The sequence below is a fragment of the Mus caroli genome, unplaced genomic scaffold, assembly GCF_978045245.1.
Source record: "Mus caroli unplaced genomic scaffold, Mus_caroli_1 scaffold_6, whole genome shotgun sequence".
Classification (NCBI taxonomy): Eukaryota; Metazoa; Chordata; class Mammalia; order Rodentia; family Muridae; genus Mus; species Mus caroli.
The window spans coordinates 100832025-100847446 of record NW_028227261.1 but is presented as its reverse complement, the minus strand read 5'-3'; the positions used below and the strand labels follow the sequence as shown (position 1 = coordinate 100847446).

At 40.5% G+C, this 15422-nt stretch overlaps 1 protein-coding gene and 1 pseudogene across 1 annotated transcript in view; both read left to right on the top strand.

Annotated features, from left to right (window-relative positions):
* Positions 1-6326, top strand: part of Tmem38b (transmembrane protein 38B) — a 34797-nt gene extending 28471 nt beyond the window's left edge. Inside the window, exons 5-6 of the mRNA XM_021159989.3 lie at positions 51-168; positions 5612-6326. Coding sequence (XP_021015648.1) covers positions 51-168; positions 5612-5830 — 337 coding nt within the window. The 3' untranslated portion in view covers positions 5831-6326. The remainder of the gene's footprint in view (positions 1-50; positions 169-5611) is intronic.
* Positions 6327-6385: 59 nt separating this feature from the next.
* LOC115030904 (5S ribosomal RNA) lies at positions 6386-6504 on the top strand (annotated as a pseudogene).
* The last annotated feature ends 8918 nt before the right edge of the window (positions 6505-15422 follow it).

The following is a 15422-nucleotide window of genomic DNA, read 5'->3' as shown; positions in this document are numbered from 1 at the left end:
GAGCAATGGTTTTTGTTTGTCACTGACTTAAAAATGTTATTTCCTTTCAGCCCTTGCAAGATAACCCTGCTGGGGTCAATTATGTTCACCTTCCAGCACACCAGGCATCTGGCGATATCAAGGCACGACCTCATGTTCCTTTACACTATCTTCCTCGTGACCATAAAGGTGAGCGAGTTCCAGGTGTCCACCAGCCTGCACTACTAATCCCTCAGGCGGAGCTAATACAAGAACACTTGTTTTTTATTGTTGAATGTGAAAAGATGGTTCTGGGGGAGTTTGCTCAGTGCATCAGGATTCCCTGAAGCTCCTCTGTGGTTTTTCACTGCCATCAGGAGATGCTTATGTTGGACAGGATAGGCAGGCAGTGTCTTGGAAGTCAGAGAGTCGTAGGGAGGAGGGTCAGAAGCAGCCCAGACAGGTCCGCTTCATTCTTAAAGCTAGGGTAGAGTTTGAAGTTAGCACTGCTTTTGATTGTTGTCAAAGGTAAGTACATTAAGTTTGCAGGTAGAGGAGCCACATGTGTTTACAGACCTGCTTCTTCATTCTGGGTCAAGTAGACAGGTGGTGGTGGTGTTGTTCTGCCTCGACCTGTGGTTCTGTTCTTCCTCGAGAGAAATATATTCAGCATCTGCCTTTCCTCCTTTCCTTCTTCCATCTCTCCTCTACAATTTCCTTTTCCTTTTCTTCTTTTTAACCTAGTACTCATCACATGTTCAGCTATGTTTAGCCAGATTCATTAAAGAGGAAATTATTTATTGTTATAATTCTCTCAAGTACTTTATGATTGATAAAACTCAAGCCACAGGGAAACAAAATAAATGGGGAAGATTATCAGTAGAGGAGAAAGCCCTTTTGTATTGTTGATACAAAATGGACGCTTTGCAATTTCAAGCATGTCTGTGTTTCATGAACTAGGTTTACACATGCCCCAAGGGATATGTGGCTTCTGGAATTTTCTGTATAAAATCATATTACAAATGTGACATATTTTTGACCGTTAGTTGATCTCAATGGTAATTAACTTTAAATATGTTAAATGCATTATTGGGTAAAATTCACATATGCTTTATTGTTATTACTATTTTATTTTGCGTGTATTGGTGTTTGGTCTGTATCGATCTTTGTACACCTTGTATATGTTTGGTGCCCAGTGAGGCCAGAAGAAGGTGCTGGATTCTTTGGAGTTGGAGTTACAGTAATTGTGCCGTGTGGATTTTGGAAAATGAACCCAGGTCCTCTAGAAGAGCAGCCAGCCCTCTTAACTGCTGAACCATCTCCTCAGCCTTCTGACATAAGAAAAAAGTTTTAAGATAAATCTTTTGTCTGTTTTGAACTGTGCCAAATTTGGATCCCTTCTTCCATCAGTGGATACTTGGAAGAACTCTGAGAAACATGTATTAGGTATTGGCTGTTCACTTGAAGAAACTACAGTGAACTAGTTACTATGAAATAGAGCAAAGGTGCTGACCAATAATGATTAGAACTATGAAGGACACATGCTCCACTATGTTCATAGCAGCCTTATTTATAATAGCCAGAAGTTGGAAAGAACCCAGATGTCCCTCAACAGAGGAATGGATACAAAAAAATGTGGTACATTTACACAATGGAGTACTACTCACCAATTAAAAACAATGAATTAATGAAATTCTTGGGTAAATGGATGTATCTGGAGGATATCATCCTTAGTGAGGTAACCCAATCACAAAAGAAGTCACTTGATAATCACTCACTGATAAGTGGATATTAGCCCAGAAACTTAGAATACCCAAAATACAGTTTGCAAAACACAAGAAAATCAAGTAGAGGGAAGACCAATGTGTGGATACTTCATTCCTCTTTAGAATAGGGAACAAAACACCCATGGATGGAGTTACAGAGACAAAGTTTGGAGCTAAGACGAAAGGATGGACCATCCAGCGAACTACCCGATCTGGGGATCCATCCCATAATCACCCACCAAACCCAGACACCTTTGCATACATACGCCAGCAAGATTTTGCTGAAAGGACCCTGATATAGCTGTCTCGAGTGAGGCTATGCCAGTGTCTGGCAAATACAGAAGTGGATGCTCACAGTCATCTATAGGATGGAACACCGGGCCCCCAATGGAGGAGCTAGAGAAAGTCCCCAAGGAGCTGAAGGGGTCTGCAACCCTATAGGTGGAACAACAATATGAACTAACCAGTGCCCCCAGAGCTCGTGTCTCTAGCTGCATATGTAGCAGAAGATGGCCTAGTTGGCCATCAGTGGAAAGAGAGGCCCATTGGTCTTGTAAACTTTATATGCCCCAGTACAGGGGAATGCCAGGGCCAAGAAGTGGGAGTGGGTGGGTTGGGGAGCAGGGCCGGGGGGGAGGGTATAGGGAACTTTCGGGATAGCATTTGAAATGTAAATAAAGAAAATATCTAATTTTTAAAAAAAAGAACTATGAAGAAGCTGTGTGTTTTAAAAATTAAGCCACGTATGATGACTGTGGTAAAAGCAGTTTCAAAGACCGGTAGAACTGTAAAATGATTTTAGTTAATTGAGGTAAATAAAAGTGAAGACGAGGAGTATACAGGATTAAAGGGATGTGGGGAGTGGAAGCAGGAGCAGTCCTGGGAGAGCAGCTTGAACTGTCCTGTGGCCTGTTACTTCCACTGTTGGTACAACCCATACCCCAGGTGTGGCATAGACACCAGCTTTTCAAGGTCATTTTAAAGTACTGATCAGTGTGTTTCTTACACGATACTTAGGAATGAGTACTTGTACATTTTTTAAAAATCAGTTTTTTAGTAGAATAATTCATGTGTACTAAGGTCTGCTCAATTCAGGGAATACGTATTTACATTAAGATCTCTGGCTGCTCTTCCAGAAGATCCAAGTTCCGTTCTTAGCAACCATGTAACAGCTCACAGTCTTCTGCAGTTCCAGTCCCAGATAACCTATATCCTCTACTGGCCTCCTTAGACATCAAACACACATATGTGTGCAGATAAAACACTCATATGTAAAAAAATAGACTAAAGTAAATAAATTTTAAAAGAATATGGGTGCCTTACCAGTGACTACACCACTGAAGTAAATATCTCTCCCTCTTCCAGTAACCATTAACTACATATAAATCCTCAGGGAATTGTGGGACATAGTGAGCACCTACCTCTTCCACTGCAGGATGTTGGCAGGTCTAGTCTTACATAAATCTTGTGCAATCCATCCCAGATGCTGTGGGTTCAAGACTGCAGCAGCCATATCACACGTCATGCCAACACACCGTACCATTCCCCCTCTTTTTCTGTTTCTTACATTCTTTGTGATATTTCTTTTCGGAGGTTTTCTAAGTCTTGGAGTAGGATTGATGCCCCAGTTTTCTGAACATTTAACAGTCACTTATTGTCATTACTTTGACCAGTTATGAGTTCCTGCACTTAATACTACCCTTTGGAAAAGGCAGCTTCAGACTGAAGCTCACAGCAGCACTAATTGTGGGTATAACAGCTATTGTGATAAGCACACCTTGTCTATTTAGCAAAACCAAAGCAGTAGCCTCCCCGTTAGGTCTTATGACCTCTGTGGCCAACGGCTTCTGATCAGGTTTTATAGTATGAGATGTGAAGAAATCCCCTTCTGTGGAGTGGGTCTCAGATTTAATGAGAAAGCTGCTGTTTGCCCCTGGATTGCCCAGTGGGCACAGTTTGCCTTACCATTCAGTAATATATCGCGAGACTCCACAGCTGAGCAGGACTTGATGTCAGTCTCTCTCATTAGCCTTTGTGACACCTTCTGGCACCATGAGGGACTAGCAAGCATCAAGAAAACTCGTGGCCGGTTCAAGCTTGCTTTCTCCATGTCCTGTGATCAGATACCTCTATGGTGTCTTTAGCCATTGGGTCTCACCATCTAGTTTTTAGAGGCAGCCAACAGCAGGGGCACTAGCTTGTATTTTTGTCAGGAGGTGTGGTAGGGAGGAACTTCACACACGGTTGACCACCAGCTTGTAGGGGAGTTGCCCACCCCAGACACTGGAATTTGCACTTATTCTATGGCTCAGGAAGCAGCTTTATCCACCCACATAGAGTACTTTCAAAGTCTGTATTAATTTTACTCATAAAATTGCATACAACCTCCATCCCTTGTCTTACTCTCCTCCTTCCGTCAACATTTTTACTCCCAGGGTTCTTCTTCCCGTCAGACATCACATATGTTATAAAAGTAGCTGCTTTGGGGCTGAAGAGATGGCTCAATGGTTAAGAGCATTGACTATTCTTCCGAGGACCCAGGTTCAATTCCCAGCACCCACATGGTGCTCACAACTATCTGTAACTGGTTCATGTGAAATACAGACAAATGCAGGCAAAACACCAGTACTCATAAAATAAAGTTAAAAAGATAAGACAAGGTGGGCTTGTTTTTATTAAAGTAGCTGTTTCATAGTACACATTTCAGACCGTCTGACCTTCACAAAGTTCTGTGTAAGTGAGCTTTGCTTTATATATGTGGTAGTGTTAGTATCCTGTAGATTATATTGTGCCCTTTTCATCTGACGTGGTCTAAATTATTTACCATTATTTCTGGCTACTGTAACTTGCATGGCACACATTCTTTGTAACTTCGCAGCCCCTAGATGACGTCACACTGAAGGATACATTATTCTTGATATCAGGCACCCCAAGCAAGTGGGTTGTGTAGGGGCCTCCTTTAGGGATGTCATTGCAAACGTTTCTAGTTTGATTTTTTTTTTTTTTCCTGTGATCTGGAAGAGCTGACTGTTACAGAGTCTTAGGGCTTTGAAACTAAGCTAGATCCTGAGTTCTCCCTGCACATCCACTCGGGGATTAGTCTCATTTCTAGATCAAGTCTGAACATTGTTGAGCAGTGTGATTTATGAGGTAAAGGATTGGAATCACTTTTGAGTCCAAATTCTGATGTCTTTGTTCTATACTTAAGTAATTCAAGCAGAAAAGATTGGTGGGGGGATGCTTTCTCTAGTGTCTTTTTGGGGCACTACAGCTCCTGAAAGCCTGCACCATTGGCAATAGTGTGTTGTTAAGTAGTAGTTGAACCTAAGTCTGTATTGTGTCTTGCTTTCCATTCAATTTGCTTTTTAGTTTGGGGCAAGTTACGTAACCTGTCAGAGCTGTGACTATTCCTCTCTGTGATGAAGGCAACATTAATTGTTGAAAGTAGAGAGGAGTATAAAGTATTTACAATTCTGACCCATGCCAGACATATAGTAATGATAGCTGTATTGGCTGTATGTGTAGACGCTAGATAAGATTATATCTCATAAAAAATTATATCTCATTTCCCTTGACTTCCTTATCTGTCTGTCTGTCTGTCTGTCTATCATCTATTTCTTTCTCTCTCGTTATTTTTTCTTTTTTCCTTTTAAGTTTTGGTAGTAATGGTTATACTTCATTTGGTATACCAGTACCTGGTACATTTTTAATGAATAATCTTTAAATTCTTAGCAATCTGAGATTTTTCCCAGAATTTACCATATTGTTTTCTCCTACAGATTAAATAAAAAAATACATTTGAGTCCCTTTGCCCATTATTTTTCTCTCTTGGTTTTAAGAAACAAAAAGTGTTTGTACTGAAATTCAAAGTTAATTTTCCCCCCTAGGTAACCATGATGATGACAAAGGATACTGCTGTGACTCTCACTCCCTTTGAGGACACCCTGACTCGGATGCTTTTTGGCCGGCGGCAGCAGCAGCAGTTTTCATTGAGTGAAAAGAAAACTGAAGTCAAACCGTCTTCCAATGGTTCTGCCTCCAGTGCATCCAAGCGGGGAGCAGAGCCTTCAGGTGGTGCTAAGAGACACGCCAAGAAAGAAGACTGAGGGCCGTCCCTGGGCTTCGCAGGCAAAAGGAAGAGTTACTTATCTCAGAGTGTGCTCGTAGTGCTGTGTAAATGATGTGAAAGAACGCTGATGTGTAAGCATGGAGGGGACAAAAGGAGGAAGTGTTTTGTTTCAGGGACACCACTCGCTCTGGTAGTTGTAACTCTTGGGGTCACGAGTGTATCATGTGAATTTATTTTTCTGGTGTAAGATTCTCATAATTATTTGGATAGTTTTATATTGACAAAAGAATAATTTTTTAAATGTTACAAAAAGTTCACTTGTTACTGCAAAATTCTAAGAATTTAACCAAAAATTCAGTATTTTTTTTTTTACTTTTTGAATGACTATAATTGTGTTTTAATTCTGCAGAATTAAACTTTTACTTCATATTTCCAGTAAAATTCCTGTATATAGAAGACAATTCCTATTTAATTTTGAACACTGAGAACTTTTCCTAAATACTTTTTAACCTAAAATAAACTAATAGTGTATATTTGCTGTATACAGTTATTTATTTTATATATCTTGCACACATTAAAAATACCTGAAATTGTCTACGGCCATACCACCCTGAACACGCCCGATCTTGTCTGATCTCTGGAGCTAAGCAGGATCGGGCCTGGTTAGTACTTGGATGGGAGACCACCTGGGAATACCCAGTGCTATATGCTTGGAAAAAAAATACCTGAAATTTATTTTAGTTTCAAGTATTATTTTTCATTATTTTTGAGTCTCAGTTTTAAGTTTATTTCATGCCCTTGTTTTAAAAACTACTTTTTCCTTAGAAAAGCAGGGTTACAATTTGTGCGTATCATTTTCTTTTTGCAACAGGAGTCTCACTTGGTAGCCCAGGTTGGCCACAGACCTTCTACCTCAGCTTCCAAAGTGCTGGGATTATGGGCCAGGGCCACCTTGCCAGGCTAGGAGTGTAGTTTTTACTGTTAATAATCCTGTGTTTGGAACCTGGGATGTTTTGTTTCACCAGCTGGAGAGAGATAGTCTTCACATGTTGTATGTTCCTTCTGACTCAGTTGCTCTGAACAGGCTGGTGGCATGTCTCTGTGACTCAACAAACAGTGCTGTCATGGCTGAAACTGTCCTGCACCTCTTCCGGGGATCATTGCTTCACGAGTTCATTTAACTGTCTCTTCTTGTAAGTTTGCATTTGGTATCTCTGCTCAATAGACATGTGTGTGCATTTCTAGTTTTATCTGAAATGAAAGTTGTTTTCCTGTGAAAATGCTCAGCGCTCATGAGGACTGTCTTCCCACATTTGATGTAAACCACAGAGCCTAACCTCATGTGGCACACTACTTGAATGAAGCAATACAACATTAAATCTGCTGTCTTGTGGACAAAGTAAAAAGCAAGCAAGCAAACATACTAAGTGATAGGTTTTATTTGTTTAATTTGGTGCCTAACTGTCATGTTATAACATTAAATTCTGTAGGATGACTTTCATCTTAAGAACGTGAGCCTGTGTTAGGCATTTTTGGTTGGTTAAGAAGCACTTAAGTAATATTCAATATATAAAGTTTTCCTTTTTTGTTTTTTTTTTTTTTTTTTTTTGGTGTTTGTTTCGTTTTTCAGAACAGGGTTTTTCTATGTAATAGCACTGACGTTTCCTGGGGTTTTCTATGTAATAGCACTGACGGTTCCTTTTTTAATTTTTAGCAAACTTGCACACTTGCAGATACTTTACTTGATTAAGAAAAAGATTTTGAGTGGCACTTTTGATAACCTAGGTATGAGAAAAATGCTTATTTTTGATATGTGACCAAAAAAGCACTAAATTGCATTTTCTATTATATATTTGACAATCTGTAGTTAAAAACTTTGCAAAATTAATATGTTATTGACCAGTTCTGGTTTTAACTGTAGTTAAAATGGTAAGAATCTTGTTTTTCATTTGTATTCAAAACAAATTCATTAAAATAAGTATTTTAGTATTCAAGGGGTATTCTTCTTCTTCTTCTTCTTCTTCTTTTTGGTATTGTTTTGAGGAAGAAGTTCAGAGTCCTGTGTTATTTTGATACTTGTGGCTCACAGTCTGAAGGGGACATGGCACTGGAGAATGGATTAGGCTTAAGACCTCCTACCCTGGATCTGCTCAGGCAGTCGACTCTCAGAGACCAGCTCTTTATTCCTTACCTACCGGGAAGCCTAGATGTGGTCGGTCCATAGGCCAGCTTCACACAGCCCAGTCTCACCTAGGGGAGCTCGGAAGTTGCTGGACCATGGCCCCCTGGGGGCAGTGATGGAGCCTCTAGCAGAATGTGCCTAAATACTTTCAACCCAGGTCACCAGATTCTTCATTCTTCCTTGCTGACAGTTTTCAGTAAGAGAGAGAGACCAGGGATGTGTTAGGTGGATTTCACTGGGAACCAGTGGCCTCTCCAGTGGGCACAGACTGAGAGCAGTGAGGGAGTGAAGGGTGCACACCTCACTGGGTGCAGTCTGTTTCTTTCAGCACACCGTGACTTTTTAATTAAAACGGACTTAAGGGAAAATATCTACTTCAAGTCACAAGTTGATTGCAATAGAATAAAGTGTATCCGTGTACATCCACCATCAAATAAATCAGTCTGAACAAGCAAGGACCGTCTCAGAGAACTGCGCCCTTAATGGATCTCTCCGGGGAAGTCCCTTGACTAAAGAGCTGGACCTGACTCCTGAGGAAGGCTTTCTTCTCTCCAGCCCCTCCAGGGTTCTTGGCCACAGATTCAGAGTGTGTTTTCCTTCTCCCAGGCTCTGCCTCTGCTCTCCACCTGGAGGGTGGACGACCTAAGGGGAGACATGGATTCTGGTTTCTGACACTCAGCAATGGGCACCCACAGTGGAGAGGCAGAATGTGTATGGCACTAACATATTTTAATATATTTTCATGAACAAATTTTTTTGTGGGGGTGGTAGCTCAAGGCGGGGTTTCTATATGTAGTCCTGGCTGTGCTGGAACTCTTTTTGTGGACCAGTTAGCCTCGAACTCACAGAGATCTTCCTGCTTCTGCCTCCCAAGTGCTGGGATTAAAGACGTGCATCCAGCTGCAGACTTCAAATTTTTAAAGACATTTAATTTTTACACATTTTCTTTTTATTGTTATTGCTCCTTTTGATTCATGCTAAGAAGACACATGCCAGTCTGAGGAACCCCAAATAACAGTCTCTAGAACAGCTGTTCACCCGGGAGTGGCAATCCCCCTGGGGGCTGCATATCACATATCCTGCATATCAGCTATTTACATATAGTTCATAACAGTAGCACAATTACCGTTATGAAGTAGCAACAAAATAATTTTATGGTTGGGATTCACAACACAAGGAACTGCATTATTACTCAGGAAGTCACTCATGCCTTCCTGATGGCTCTGCAGACCTATGTAAGTGGCCACCTTTCCCGTGCTTGTGCTGTAGGCTTGTTTCACAGGACAAGCTCAATGGCTTGGTCTTCTCTTAGAAGTCTCTCCTACCTACTTGTGGGGGTTTTTCCCACTTTTTCCTAGTTTCTCACTTTTCAAGTTCAAGTTCTCAGGTTTTTTGTTTGTTTGGTTGGGGTTTTTTTGTTTGTTTGTTTTTTTTGTTTTTTTTTTCGAGACAGGGTTTTTCTGTGTAGCCCTGGCTGTCCTGGAACTCACTCTGTAGACCTGGCTGGCCTCAAACTCAGAAATCCGCCTGCCTCTGCCTCCCAAGTGCTGGGATTAAAGGCGTGTGCCAGCATGCCTGGCTAAGTTCTCAGTTTTAAAAGAAATCTTAAAAAGCTTGCCTATACTTTTGTATACCCAGTGAGAGTCCACATCTTCAATTTTCATTAATATGCGATAGTGAACTTGGAGTGACTCCCTTAGCTTGACCTTAGGTCCCAGTGGAATGTCTGGCATCTCAGGACCTTGAGATCCTTGAGATCCATAATTGGGCTGTGAACTTTGTAATTTATAGCATACTTTGAAAATAAGGTGGACAGGTTTTAGAAATAGGATTTTATAGTGAAAGGTTAATTTAACCAACAGTTGAAATCTTGTATATAAGGTCATATACACATGTGTCCTGGGCACGTCTGTGGCAACAGATACTTGAATTTCACAAGAGGGCTGGGAGCTTAAGAAGTTAGTGTTCCTCGTTATACTATTTCATGTATTATGATTATTCTAATGGTGCTGTGGGGATGGTCTGCTAATAGAAGCCCTCAGTAGGGTATTCTGATAAGGGAATTCAATAATTCTATCATTTTAATCACATGTGTTACTCTTGGGTTCACGTCCCATGTCTGATCTTTCACGTTCTCAGTTGCATATGAGTCTCAAGAGCCTACATTATTCTTCCCTGTAATTGTTCAACATATATAGCCATGAATCTTGTGGTAATTAAATCTATTAGACAGGAAGCTCTCTTCTCCCTCCCTCTGATCTGTATGGTTTGTATATTCCAGGAACTTCAGGGTTGGTCCAGTCTCCTTGACCCAACTGATGTTTTTTATGTTTCTCACAGTGAAGGATAAACACCAGAATCTTCTGATTAAAACTTCAGAAGTTCCAACCAGCCAAACCTATGGGATGCTAGAATGATTTCACAAGCAATGGTTACTCTGTAAAGGTGGCATTGGCTTGTGCCAGTAGGTTTTGAAGAAATAACTGGTGGAATAAAGGAGTTGGGAAATGTTGGGACAGGATATGAGAGGCAGGAACAACACAGAGTTTTCTAGGACAATGCCAGGAAGTCTCCAAGGGGACAGATGTTCCCTCAGCTGGCAGTTACCTGTAAGTACTGGGTCTGGTACCAGAAGAGGTGTTAAAAGCCACCTCCTGTACTTCAGTTGCTGCTAGAGTGCCAGGATGTTTTCTCATACTCGCTGAGTCAGGGGTGATGGAGGGGCCTTGATTTCCCTGCACTTCTCAGCAACTGGCTGCTTCACTTAACAGCAGCCTCCAGAGTACACACCCAGAATCCCCATTAGCTCATCTTCATCCTCCATGACTCCAGCAACAGGAGATAATTTGTAAGGCCATGAAACCACTGTTAATTTTGTTTGCTAATAGAGTATTTAGTTTCACTCTAATAGAGTATTTGGTTTGCAGCCCTGCTCACCTCAGTCTCCTCTCCTTGCACTGGCCATACTGATCATTCCTACCTCAGGGTTTCTAGTCACACCCTCTACCTTTCTGGAATACTACTTTTTACTCCCAGATTTCTTACTTTTAGGGAACATGAACAAACTTGAGAGCCTTTTCAGGAAAGGGAAGAACAAATTCACAGCAGCCTGACTATCTCAAAATGCAACTGAGATCACTAAGAATAGACACAAAATCACCTACAGAATTGTCAGGACACACCCCTCGAAGAACACCACCCTGTTCCTGGAAGCGAAAGGAGATCAATTCAGGCAAGAATGAGAGAAAATCAAGGCAAGCATTCTCTTCTAGAAAGGGTATCATATCTTCAAAGGAACCTTTATCACATCTGCATTATGAATTTGTAATGGATATCTAACATTCTGACTAGTGCACAGTTCAAAAGTATTTGTCTGGTTAAATAATCACAGAGATACCCACATAAGACCTAGACAACACTGGGACTATCAACCTTTCATCCCAGATAGGGGAGGGGCTTTTAAGGCCACAGCCCTTCCTGAGGATGGAGGAGGCAATGCTCTCTTTAGTGGTAAAGCTGTTGATAGCTACCTGTGTTCTAGTAAACACTTACTACTCAAGCTCGTGCACGTGAGCTAATTCAACTCAATGGGTCATCAAATCAAAGCATACACAAAACAAAACAACCAAATCCTGAAAGAAAAACTTGTAAAAACACAAAAATATTTGGGAAAAGGAGGATTTAGTGGGAGAGGGAGGTGGATGATAGATGGTATCATCTCTGTGTGTGTGTGTGTGTGTGTGTGTGTGTGTGTGTGAAAATGGCCAAAATTCAATTATATACACGTACACAATAGGAAAAATTAAAAATCACAGAGAATGTATTTTTTTAGAGTTATGGATTTTATTGCCTGCATGTGCCCATGAAATCCTGAAGAGAGCACCGGATGCCCTGGAACATGATTTATAGCTGGTTGTGATCCACCAAGAGGGTGCTGGGAATCAAACCTGGGTCCTTTGGAAGAGCAGCCAGTAGCCTTTTACATGGCTGCTGAATCATTATGTGGTTGGTTTGCTCCATAACATTTGTGTTAAGTTCTAACTGCACCGATGGGTATGTCTTGCCACAGGCACACTGGCTATTATTGTCGTTCACAGGACTCAGAGCTGGGTAAACCAGATGAGGACCGTTTGCTCCAGCATCTTACTTAGAACCTTCCAGTAGTTCTAGCTACACAGAGCTTTCTAGGACACATGTGAAAGCTAGCCAGCAGGAAGGAAGCTTCCTGTTCACCACCATCTGCCAACTTGAGTTCTCGACGTCCTTTGACCAAAGTGTATGGTGGCTTCAGCAATAGTGTCTTACCATCAAATTCATGTGGGCAACCAAGAGCCATAGCCATAACATGTATTGTTTTTTGGGAGGGGTCTCTGGCACACCTCTGACCAACAACTAGGTGGAGAGGTATCAGATGCTGGCTCTGGGTGTTTTTATGGTCAATATATTTCTTCTGGGATGAGCATAATCCCTTGTAAGACAACCCAAATAAACTCATATGCATGTGTATGAGTTTCAAACATCTTTAGCATTGTTAATGCCCTCCTAGTCCCTTCCTGTCTTGCCCTCTCAGTCCTCTCCTCATGTAAAGGTCCCTCCTGTCACCCCTCCCTTTCTCTTTATATCATCTGTAGAGCAAATATTTTAAAACTGTGATGAGGATCAATTTATTTTTTCTTAGATTGTGTATATTTTGGGGTATTTTATTGGACAACTTTCCTTAATCCAAAATTATGAGCGTCTTTACTTATGCCTCCTTCTAAAGAATAGCTTCCACGTTCTAGCTCCTATATTTAAGCATTTGACACACTTTGAGTTACTTCGTATCGTACTGTATGATGAAGGGCATTAGTGTAGTCTTAGAATGTCCTGATTTATAAGTATGTTGTTCACAAGTAAAGCTCATTTCTTTTTTTATGCACTTCATATATTTTTTCTTGACTCACTGCAGCATATTAGATCAGAACGTCTCATGAAGATTTGAGTCTAAGTTGTGAGTTACTGCTGCTTCACCTTAGTCTGAATGCTACTATTTTTTGTTGGGCAGTAACTATGGTGGGTAGGTATACCCAGAGGAATATCACACAAAGTGAACTTGTAAATGCAATCCAGTTAACTCTTCTTTAATTTGTTGCCTGCTATCTTATTTAATTTATTGTTTCCCAAGTCAACTTCTGATAGCAATTTATTCCCTCTATACAGATGCCTAAAGAAAGAAAATGAACTAGTTAAGCCACTTTGCATAGTGTCAATTGTAATGCTCATAATTTAAATTTTTAATTAGTAAACTTGCAGACTGGTTTTATCAAGCATCTTGGTTTGTGTGAGACTGCCTCTAAATGGATTCAGTCAGATTTATAGGCCTGTAAGGCTGAGAGGCATACTTAGGACCATGATAAATTAATCATTTTAACGCCACCTGTGAGGCCCACTGGGAACTAGGCCAGCCAATCTCTCCTGGAAGCACTCTCTCCCAAGTGCACATTTTCTGCAAAACTTCAGAAAATTCACTGTGATGATGTCTCCATCACCGGAGACTGTAAAACTCACTATTTTATGCTGTTCTTTCTCCAACATTAGGGGACTTGCCCGTGTGTTTTTAGGGAAACAAACAGATCTGTATTTTCATGAACTTCCTACATGACATCTTCATTGGCTAAGTTTGAGAATCAGGATAATTCCGGTTTCAATTATTTCTCCTACCACCAAAATGTTAGTTTTTCATTAATACAATTCCAGAGTCTGCTGACGTCAATTATGGTTTATAAAATTTGCTGACATGAGGGCTCACTCTTTGTACCGTGAGTTTGCACAGATTTAACAAGTGTATAATGTTGCATATCCACCATTACAGTATCCTACAAAATGGTTTTTCTGTCACCAGTCCTTCCTGAACCTCTGAGCTTCACTTATTCAGCTCTGTGGCCCTTGCATTCCTGACATCCTATATCACCTTCCTATATCATTGCTAGGATTTGTTTTTTTTTCCCTGAGGTTGGAACTGGCCATTTGTAGCCGTTCTCAGCTGGCTTCTTTCATGTAGGTCATACTCATTTACATTTATCTGTACATTTCCATAGTTTTAATGGCTGATTTCATCTCTCAATACTGCTCTACTGTTTAGACATACCACAGTCTGTTTACTTTAAGCTGCTATAGATATGTGCAGGTTTTTATACAGGGTGCACATTTTTAGGTCCGTTGGGTAAATACCTGCTAATTGCTGTATTGTATGGCAAGGCTAAGCTTAGCTTTATGGGAACATGCCAAGCTGTCTTCTAAAATGGCCGTACTACTTTTACAACCCATCAGCAATAAATAAATGAAAGTTCTTGATATTCTTCATTTTCAGCAGCAGTTGGCATTGTCTGGTTTTGGATGGAAGCCATTCTGACAGGTGTGCAGTGGTAACTTATTTTAACTTGTAATTCCTTAACAACAAAAGATAATAGCCATTTCACAGGCTTTTCTTCTATGTTCCAAGTTTGATCATGAGGCCTTTTCTTTGATTGTTGTTAATTTTAAAATTACACACACACACACACACACACACACACACACACACACACACCATGTGTTTTGGATCGAGATGATTTCTGTTAATTGTCAACTTCATAGAATCTAGAATCACATGGCAGGTGGGCCTTGGGGTATCTTTTGTTTTCTTATTGATTTTAGTTTTACCATTATAGGGAAGAAAATTCCAAAAATTTCAGGACAATATTAAATAATGGTAACTGCCTGTTCATTGATCCTCAAGCTTAGTGTTCAAACAATTCAGCTGTGATGATGGGCAATTTTATGTGACAACTTGATTAGAATAGAGCATTCATTTATTTAATCAAATGTTACTATAGGTGTTGTACATATATTTTGTAGCTAGAGGTAAATATCTTAGGTGAGTTGAGTTTCCTAGTGAGATGTGTTTCTTAGAGAACGTAGATAGTTGTATTTAACTTCCTTCCTCCCTCCCTCCCTCCCTCCCTCCCTCCCTCCCTCCCTCCCTCCCTCCCTTCCTTCCTTCCTTCCTTCCTTCTTTCCTTCCTTTAAAAAAAGATTTATTTGTTTTATATATGTGAGTACACTGTCTTTGTCTTTAGACACAACAGAAGAGAGCATCGGATCTCATTACACACACCCCAAATTTTAAGAAATCTCAACTACCATCCTGAATTTTCTTTCATGTTGCTGCCTTTTCCACCTGTATTGCTAATGTTCTTGTCCGTTTTACTTCTGTGCTTTTCTTCTGTGCTGCTAACTTTTCCAGGTCGTTGATTGATTTCATTTGCTTATTTGTGTCTTCTGTGAGGTCATTGATTATTTCATTAGTAAACCTTTGTGATACTTTATGCAGTATTTTGCCTATCCCAGTCCATGGATGAAGATTTTTGCTCATCTATGGGTTAGGCAGTCTCAGTTTTGGTGGGGGATCTTTTCATTGAACTGCGTA